This window comes from Alligator sinensis, unplaced genomic scaffold, assembly GCF_000455745.1.
Source record: "Alligator sinensis unplaced genomic scaffold, ASM45574v1 scaffold103_2, whole genome shotgun sequence".
Classification (NCBI taxonomy): domain Eukaryota; kingdom Metazoa; phylum Chordata; order Crocodylia; family Alligatoridae; genus Alligator; species Alligator sinensis.
The window spans coordinates 403,696-413,883 of record NW_005842166.1 but is presented as its reverse complement, the minus strand read 5'-3'; the positions used below and the strand labels follow the sequence as shown (position 1 = coordinate 413,883).

General features: G+C 46.3%; 1 protein-coding gene across 1 annotated transcript in view; it reads left to right on the top strand.

Annotated features, from left to right (window-relative positions):
• LOC102383047 (excitatory amino acid transporter 5-like) overlaps positions 1 to 10,188 on the top strand; it is a 74,293-nt gene that overhangs the window by 40,605 nt on the left and 23,500 nt on the right. The window contains exons 6-9 of the mRNA XM_006025768.1: positions 2,391 to 2,490; positions 4,257 to 4,490; positions 6,467 to 6,661; positions 8,775 to 8,909. Coding sequence (XP_006025830.1) covers positions 2,391 to 2,490; positions 4,257 to 4,490; positions 6,467 to 6,661; positions 8,775 to 8,909 — 664 coding nt within the window. The remainder of the gene's footprint in view (positions 1 to 2,390; positions 2,491 to 4,256; positions 4,491 to 6,466; positions 6,662 to 8,774; positions 8,910 to 10,188) is intronic.

Here is a 10,188-nt window from a genome sequence, read left to right as displayed (position 1 = left end):
TGGGGGGGGGGTGTCAGGGGGCTCATGCAGAGCCACCCACACAGTGCGGGGTAGTGGGGGGCAGCGGGGATCACCCCCCACCTGGCAGCACCTGCTAAATCAGGGGGTTTTTTAACAATTGCCAGAGCTGGGGTGGGCTGGGAGAGGGGCAGGGGATGAGCCTGGCTGATTCAGAGATTTGGCTGCTGCTGCATCTCCGAATCAGATTCAGCTGAATCGAATCAGGACAGTGATTCGAATCACTGAATTGAATCACTGTCCCCCAAATCGGCCGAATCTGAATCCAAAGTGAATACTAGCTGCTTCACACAGGCCTAGTATTCACATACTTTTGATTGGTCACAGTCATCTTTTGTGGATCCCTTAGACATAGTCAGTGGTCCCCCAGGGGTCTGTAGACCACAGGTTGAAAATCACTGCTCTAGAAAACTGGGTCCTAAGCTAGGGGTCATAATCCCAAGTCGGGCCATAGTAGTTAGAAGTAGGGGTCGCAAGTCCCAGAGCCCTTCATGCTCCAAACCTGTAATCAACCCCTGTGCTCATAATTAAAAGGAGTCAGGGCTTTACCACACCTCAGCTGCCCTGCGGTAACTGTCCCTGTCCCCCAGATGCCTCATGACAAGTAAGAGCCAAGTTGCCCCAGGTTTCATTCTGTCCAGTTCCAGTTGCCCCAGGTTTCATTTTCTCCAGTAGCCTGTCCCAACTTAGCTCTCACTGTGGGTGAAGGACACAGGGATGTCATCTTTGGTCCACAGGACATGCTGCAGGCCCCTGCCCCTCTCTGAACTGCATGTACATGAACAGTGCCTAAGCGTGGTGGCACAAAAGTGCTCCCACTGTAAAAGGAGTTGCAATGTAGAAAGTGTTGAAATACTGCCTAGAGGTTACCAGTTTGTTATCGGAGGTGGGAGGCATGCCCATCAACTGCTGCTCAGAAGGGTTTCAATCATGGAGCTGGTTTATTGGGGAAGGTCACATGGCCCTAATGGGAGAGATGATGGCCAAACTAGGTCAACTAATTTGACCCTCTCCACAGTGCATAACATCCTCCCCCAAGCATTTTGATTACTTTATCTACTCTGGTCTTTCTTTGCTGGGGTGCTGTTAACTCAGGTTCTAGTGTCAGTGTTGCCCCTAGGCTGATCACTGTTCTCTCACAACAATCCCTAGCTCAAGTTGGGTGGTGCTTTAACCCCGGGCTGTCCAACTTGAGTGCAGCGGGGGCCACAGGTGGGGTGCATGTTGGGGTGCTCTACTGCAGCTCAAATACTGTTTGCAGTGTGGCCAATCTCACTCAGGAAAAGTGAAGGCAAGAGGAGTTATTCCAAGTGTAGATAATAGGCCTGATTTGGTGGCCGAATCTCCAAATCCGAATTGAATCAGGGGACCAATCTAAAGGTCCGAATCGATTCAAAGCTCTCCGAATCTCCAGAAAAGATTCGGAGAGCTTTGATGATTCAGGCAGTCCCCGGTGGCTGCAGCAGGGAGCTGCACCCACTCTGAGCTGGTAAGTACTAGGGGCAGGGAAGGAGGGGCTGGGGTAGGGGACCATGGGGGGACCCCTGCCACTCCCCTGACCCCCCCTGCTTCCCCAGCCCCCTGACTCCCACCTGCTCACCCAGCCCATTGGGGGCCTCTGCCACGAGCCCCCTGACCCCCACACCTCCTCCAGCCCCCCACGAGTGCCCTGCGCGGGCCAACTCTGGCCTCTTAAGAAAAAAAATCCAAGAAAAGCCCCAGGACTCACTGGTACAGCCTCAGGGCTTTGGGGACTCATGCAAAGCCCCCCCATGTGGCACGGGGCAGCTGGGATCACCCCGCCGCCAGCAGGAGCAGAGAGTCCTAGGGGGGTTTTGTTTTTGGTTTTTTTTCTTAAATTGCTGGAGCTGACCCATGAGGGGCTCCCCATGCAGTGTGGGGCAGTGGGGATTGCCCCCCGCCTGTAGGACCTGGTGATCCGGGGCTTGCTTTTTTTAAAGAGAGCCGGGAGATGGGGCAGGCAATGGGCCTGGCCTGGCCGATTTGGAAATTTGGCTAAATCGAATTGGGACAGTGATTCAAATCACCAAATCGAATCACTGTCCCCTGCATCAGCCAAATCTGAAGCAAATACTAGCCGCTTTGCACAAGCCTAGTAGATAACTCAAATTATCTATAGCTCTGTTGTGTACAGTGCCAAGTGCAATGAGGTTCTGTTCATGGAGGAGCCCAGGAACTAGTGCAATAGAAATAATAATAAAAAAGATGTAGTTTATTTCAGTGAAAGTTGGATCTTCTGGAAGTGTGTGTTGAGCCCCATACCATGGCCACAAAGGCCTGAAGTCCTTTGCATATCACATGTCAACACGTTGCAACTGTTTAATAACTTGAGATGACATGCTTGATTACAGGTCTCCTTTTGGGGAAGATGGGTGAGCGAGGCATTCCATTAGTCAATGTGTGCCAGTGCCTCAATGAAGCAGTGATGAGGATCGTCTCCATGGCTGTTTGGTAAGTAAATGTCTTTTCTTATCTGCAGAGTGCAATATCAGTCATATTCCTACAGAAAAGAAACGCCAGGAATTTCAAGTTCAGGATGCTAAAACATCCCCTCTTCTACAATCAACTATAAAAGAAGAGGTTAGAAAATCTTCAGCCCCGTTCATAGGATTACAGGAAAGTAGGGCTAGAAGAGATATTAAGAGGTTGTCCACTACAGCCCCTGTTCAAGGCAGGATTGTTCCCAACGAAACCATCCTTAGTTGCCTATGTTTCTTGCCTCACAGAGCACGGTCAGTGAACTCCGAGATCGTGTCTTTGTACTCTTCAAGTTTCTGAACAAGAACTCAGCCTACTGGTTCTCTCTACAAGTCCTACATGTCAAATAAAACCAAGTCCTACGGGGAAAAAAAGGGATATGTGACCATTAGGGGTGTGCAAAATAGGCCCTATTTGATTCGGATTTGAATTCGGCCTGAAATCAGGGACAGTGATTCAATTAGTTGATTCAGATCACTGTCCTGATTCAATTCAGCTGAATCTGAAGATTTGATGCTGATTCAGTGAATCAGTGATAGGACATCGACACAGCTTTAAAAGTTTTTTCTACATACCTCCAGGTACCAGTGCGGCTTATGATCACTGCAATGCTAGGGTGCACCGAATGTCCCACAGGAGTGGGGGGGGGGGGGCCCCTGTGTGCTCAGTGGCGAACCCGGAAGTGGACCAGAAGTACTTCCAGTCCACTTCCGGGTCTGTCGGGGAACACACTGGACCCCCAGCTCGGCAACTGGTCACAGGGGGACCCTGGGTGCCCCCCCAGACTCAGGCGGCACAAGTTGCTGAGCTGGAGGATGCAGGGGGTCCAGCGCACTCCCTGGCGGACCCAGAAGAGGACTGGAAGTGCTTCTGGTCCACTTCTGGGTCTGCTGCTGAGTGCAGTGGGGAGCCCCCTGCGCTTCTGTGGGACACTCCATACATCCCAGCATCGCAGCGCTCATGAGCCCCTGCTACCTAGAGGTATGTAGAAAAAACATTTAAATCTGTCTCTATGTCCAAATCACCAAATCTTTCTGAATCTCTCCGAATCGATTCGGAGAGTTCCGATTCGATTTGGAGAGGTTAAAGGATCCTCCGATTCAATTCGGATTTGGAGATTCAGCCACCGAATCGGGCCAAATCTCCGCCCAATTGAATCAGGGACCAAAGCTTGTCACAGCCCTAATGACCATGCAATCAGAGACTGCATCTTAAGGTACATGCATACAGAGGCTACAATGAGGTGGTGCAGGCAATCAAGTCTGGCCTTTTCTAACTTTGAGAATTTGACCTTGTACAACTTTACATAACTTTTTGTATGTAATATATATTACATACACATATACATAGAGCAAGAGTAAGCGAGTTTTGTAATATCTAGCTTGGCAACTAAAATGCTTCTTTGAGGCTGGTGCCTGCTTTCTAAAGCTTTCAAGCACTGACGTGCACTGTTTAAAATTCCCCTGAAACTTCTTAAGTATATAAAAAGGTTATTGATGATCTCATTTCCCCTTGATCCCCCATAAGAATAGTCCAAAATTTTCATTTTCCATTTGTTGTAATTTTTAACACTGTCCTGGCCCTTTGGAATGGCATGTGTTAAGTCAGGTTTCTCAAATGCCTCATTCAGGATAACTAGCGTCTTTGAAAAAAAAAAAATTCTTCTCTGGATGAAAGGTCATCCTTTCTATATCAGGCTCTGTTCCAAATGGGTGAATATTTCCTATGATTACTTACAGGTACTTTCCATTTGGCATTGTTTTTCTCATTGCTGGAAAGATCTTGGAGATGGAAGATCCATCTGTGATTGGAAAGAAATTGGGACTGTATGCCATAACAGTGGTATCAGGGCTAGTGATTCATGGACTTGTCCTCTTGCCTTTGCTTTTCATAATCGTTACCAGAAAAAATCCCTTTGTTTTCATCCGCGGGATCCTGCAAGCCTTGCTGATTGCCTTGGCTACATCATCCAGGTATTTCCCAAACGTTCCAAAATTACAGCTGGTTTAATTATAGAAACCTAGGCTACATATAAATGTTTTAAACCGGAGTTTAACCCACTGTTGTTTCCTAAGTAGTGAAATCAGGTGTTCTTTTCAAGATCTGAATGTAAAAGAAAAATGATTATGCAAACGCCTTTAGAAATTTGAGCTCCAAGAGAAGATGCTTTTCCCATTATTAAAGTAATCCAATCATTCTGAATGAGACCACAGCACAGCAATTGTCTTGGCACAGCTCGCTGTGACGATTAGAGTCTTTCCATGGTTTGGGATTGCAGGCGTCATAAACAGGAATGAAGAAAGAAGCAAATGTAAGGAAGCCTCCCCTCCACACCACACACGTTCAGTCACCTCGAGAGATTTCTAGAAGGACCAAATGCAAACTGATCCCATTTGACAACAGTACACGTTTTACCCTTTTAATCTGACCTGGAGTCGGGCAAAACTGAAAAATTTACACAAGACAAACTTGGAATCTCATTGAGAGCAGCAAAGCAATAGCTTACCCCCAAAATGCATTGATTTGAAGGACAGCAGCATTTTTTCTGTCCCTCATCAGCAAACATTTATTTAGATGGCAGCTTTCGGAGAAGGAGCTTAGGCACAGCAGCACAATGATAGGATACAGTCCTTTAGCCAGACAGGGGCCAATTTTGCATGCTACCTTGCCCTTGCTATAGGCTTCAAAGCAAATGAATAGCTGCCTAAATTTTTCTGACAAAGAGTGAGTGCTTGTTTATATAGCCAGGGCACAAAGCTCTCTCTGGCTAAGTAAAAAACCCCTCTCACTACATTGATTGTAAAGCAATGGGTTCCTTAACACAACAGTTCTGAAATGTTAATATCCAATTCAAAGGCAGAGGGAGTGCTGCTTGATGCAGGAAAATCACCAAGGTAGAAAAGACAGAGAAGAAGAAACCTCAGCCCTCTCACCACAGAAGCAATTAAAACTGCACCCTTAGAAATGAGGCATTCTGGGAACAATTAACTTACTCCAAATTAACAAAAGGTCCCATCATGGAGCAATCAGCTGGTGGCTGTGAAAACCAAGGGGGCATCAAGTTTCTTTGCCTCCAAGCAGGATTTTGCATGCCTGCCCTGGATAGGATCATTTCTGATTCTGTGACTTAAATGCAGAAACTGCCAAACTGCACACTGCTGTTGGCCTTTCTCAAATCAACTTGGGCCCTCTTCTCGGCGCTTGTAAGAGAGACTATCCCTGAAGGTTGTAGGGGAAATAGCATTAGGCACTCTTCTCTTTAGTCAAAGCCACTCAGTCTTCAACTCATTACAGACTATTGCTGTGGACTGATTCAACTGAATGAAGCTCTAAGTAGAAGCTCTTAGTAGGAGGCAACTTGCAGGCTTGCAATGGTCATTCTCAAATGGCCAGATGTCCCAGGCTTTTCAAGTCCCCCTGAATGCCAGAAGTAGCTTTCTCTAGGTGGATCACTCCAGCAGAGCAGGCCTGCTGCAACATTCCCTTGCCTCAAGGTTGGTTACCCTGAGGAAGGTAAATGGGACCGTGCCGGTGTACCAAGAGAAGGCTTACAACAAGAATGGTGTGTGGCACATCCCCACTACTGCCGCTGTCCCAGGCTGAGCCCAGGGCCCCATGCAGCATAGCTGGAGTAGTACAGGAGCTGCCTTGCTCCTGGGACAGCGGGGACAGCAGCAGCAGCCAATGAAGGAGAGGGAAAGGGACATGCTTCTGAGCAGAGAGGGGAAGAGGGAAAATCTTACTTGATTCGGAGCATTTAAACAGTCCCCAATGGCACCTGTGATTCAGTTTGCCAGCCCACGTGGTGGGGGAAGAGGCTGGGAGTAGGGGGTTAAAATGCTCCCACACCTTCTTTGCAAAATCCTTAGCAGACATCTGCAGTGTTCAGTGCAAAAAGTGATATTGGAGATAAATGTATGCTCTTCATTTCTATTTCTTTGCAATGCAGCTCAGCAACCCTCCCCATCACCCTTAAGTGTCTTTTGGAAAACAATGGGATAGACAGAAGAGTGGCACGATTTGTTCTTCCTGTTGGTGCAACCATCAATATGGATGGCACTGCCCTGTATGAAGCTGTTGCTGCTATCTTCATTGCTCAGGTTAATGATTACGACTTGGACTTGGGACAAATTATAACTATAAGGTAAATGAAACTCTTCCTTTTTTTTTTTTTTTTATTTACAGAAAATCTGTCCTGTTTTCTCCTGTAGTGTTGATGGTTATTTTGGTGCAGCACATTTCTGTTCTGGAAAGGGAACAAACTTAATGTGAAATCCCTTTGTACTGGCATAAACATTTGCATGAAGATACCATACCTCTACCCAAAATTGTTATACCAGCACAAAAGCTGTTGAAGTCCTGGCTAAATTTTCATTAAAATAAATACGTTTAACCTGATGCAGTGTTACCTCCCAAGTTTGCAGACAGCTGGAACAAAACCTCATGGAAAAGGTGAGACATATCCCAGACTTCTCAATGCAACCTGATGAACAGCATTTTAAGTATCAAGACTGGTATTTCACTGCTGATCAATTCAGCATAACTATATCCAGCTAGTGTGCTTATGCTACAGTACCAAACACTCATGTCTTTACCTGGGCCTAAGTGTCCTAAATATCCCATAAGCAGTTCCTAAAATCTCCAGTTCTCCTCTGACAATTTATAAAATAGAGCTAGGAAATGTCAGTATAAAATCCTGTGCCACATTTTAAATTTGGACAATTAGAGAAGTGACAAATATAATTTATACTAAAAGAAAAGCACAAGAAACCCCGTACTGATTGGACTTCGTTGTGTGTCATACAACCTTAATGCCACCCTTTGTGCATATGGCATAAAGATTCTTCAGTAACCTGATCATTTGCTCTTCTTCAGCAATTAAATCATTCAGTGGAGAGGTTCATTGCTGTTCAGGGAATGAGGCAGCTATATTCTCTATTCAGCATCTGCATACCCTCATTCAACTCCATGATTATTTCTTCTGTACTATCCAACCTGGGCCTAGATGTGCTAATTATCAAAGTGTACGTGCACAACTCAATTAATTCATCTGCTGCACAATTCTATGAGGCGCATGTCACCTTATTTACAAATATGGAACTGAGGTACAGATTTAGGCCCAGTTTCTCAAAAGCAGCTACTCATCTGGGGAAGACCTGCTCACCCAGAAACACCAGGCATCTCAAAGATGGGCAACCAAAAATTGGGAAAGAGAGAAGTTTCTTGCCAGACACTGGCACTAGCAATGCATCTAAAGCAGTCTGTGGCAGTGAGGGGAATGGAACTGAGTCCTCTTGGTCTCAGACCACATAACGGGGCCATTAATATCCAGATGTGACTTGTGTTCTGCAACTCTCTCATTCTCTGCATGAATAACCAGGCTCTTTTAAAAAGAGACTTCAGAATTCACTCTAGCTGTCAAACTAAACCCAAGCCATATGAAAGGCAAGAGGAAAGGTTTTTATTCTCTTTCAAACTGCCTTGTAAATCACATTATAACGGGGCTCTGGTTGCAACCATGCCTGCCCACAGTAACTTGACCTTCTATTCCAAAAATGCAGACTTTTTCATTCAAGGCAGAGGTTTATTAGCTGAGAGCTACATAAATGTTCTGATACTTGCCTGTAACAGAAGGCAATATGTAGGCATATGCTCTCTCAACAGCAAAATATCCCACTGATATCATCCATAGCAAAATATTTACTAAAACTCTGCTTAATTATAACTTTTTTCTTCAGCTCTAACCAGCACAAAGGAACTTTCCTGTAGGAAAAGGAGCGGGGGGGAAAATCACACAAAAGCAAAAATATCTCTATAACCTAAAAGGAGAACTGACTAGTTGAGGTAGGCAGATAAGTGGGAGACGCTGGTCCTTGGCAAACACTGAACCTTATCCCTTGCTACAGTCCCCAAACTGCAATGTTACTGATTTCCCTGGGGAAACCCTGCCTGGCCAACAAATCGCTCCAAGTCACCATTCAGATCTCCTAGATCAGGGGTGGGCAATTATTTTGGGCGGAAGGCCACTCACTGAGTTTTGGCAAGCTATCGAGGGCCGCATGACAGGCAGTCGGGGCAGATAAATATTCATTTTCTAAATTTTTTAGGGGCCCGTATTTTGCCCACCTCTGTCCTAGATGGTGGCTGAGTGACAAATGCACTGATCTTTAACTATGATTAACATTTACCTTGCCATACATTTAAAACCAGTTGAGAGCTTTAAATGACGATGGCGCTGTGGCCCTTTATTTTTGCAGCATAACAGCAACAGCAGCGAGCATAGGTGCCGCAGGAATCCCCCAATCGGGACTCATTACAATGGTCATTGTACTGACCTCTGTTGGCCTTCCAACTGATGAAATCACCCTGATCATTGCAGTAGACTGGGCTTTGTAAGTACTTTTCCATAGTCTGTTTTTAGTTTCTGATGTTCAGAATAGTAAATGTGGCACGTTCTAACTTTACAGAAGTAATGACAGTAGTTAAAAAAAAATAGACATGAATTGGAGAGTTTGTAAAACAAGCATGGGAGCCAGGAGCTCAAGCTCCCAGATGTCTTGGTTCTGCCACCAACTTCTGAAGAAACAACACCCTGAAGACATCACAGAACATTTTTAAGGGACTGTTTATTTAGGAGGCTTCCATTTTTGAGGGCTGAACTTAACACTGTCGGATTGACTTTCAAAAGTTCCATGGACTTGTGGGTGCTCAGTAGGGTTGTGCGAAGTGGGCCCTATTCGATGGGGATTCGGCCCGAATCAGGAACAGTGATTTGATTTGTTGATTCAGATCACTGTCCCCGATTTGATTCAGCTGAATCCAAATCTGAAGATTCACTGCTGATTTGGAGAATCAGTGATTTGGACACAGACACAGCTTTAAAAGTTTTTTCTACATACCTCCAGGTACCAGCGCAGCTCATGAATGCTCAATGCTGGGGTGGATGGAGTGTCCCAGAGGAGCGCGGGGGGGCCCCTCCATGTGCTCAGTGGTGAACCCCGAAGTGGACTGGAAGTACTTTCAGTCAGTTTTTCACCAGTCCCATGGGATGCCCCTGCCCACTATGGGGCAGGGAGGCCCGGGAGAGGGAGATTCCTTTCCCTCCATCAATGCTGACCTTGTGAAGGAACACCTTGAGAGGCTGGACACCTTCAAGTCAGCTGGCCCTTATAGTCTACACCCAGGGTACTCAAGGAGCTGGCTAGCATCATAGCTCAGCCCCCGGCATAGATCTTCGAGAACTCCTGGCGCTCTGGTGAAGTGCCCGAAGATTGGAAGAAGGCCAATGTGGTGCCTATCTTCAAGAAAGGGAGGAAAGTGGATCCAGCAAACTACAGGCCCATCAGCCTGACCTCTATCCCAGGGAAGATCCTAGAAAACATTAGCAAAGAGGCTGTTCTCAACAGACTGGCTGACGGCAACATCCTGAGGGACAGCCAGCACGGGTTTGTTGCGGGTAGGTCTTGCCTGACTAATCTCATTTCCTTTTATGACCAGTTGACCTATCACCTGGACAAGGGAGAACAGATTGATGTCATATATCTTGACTTTAAAAAAAGCCTTCAATCTGGGATCCCATGATCACCTCTTAGCAAAACTGGCCAACTGCGGCCTCAGCCCCACCACAATCCACTGGCTGGGGAATTGGCTCCGTGGTCGGACCCAGAGGGT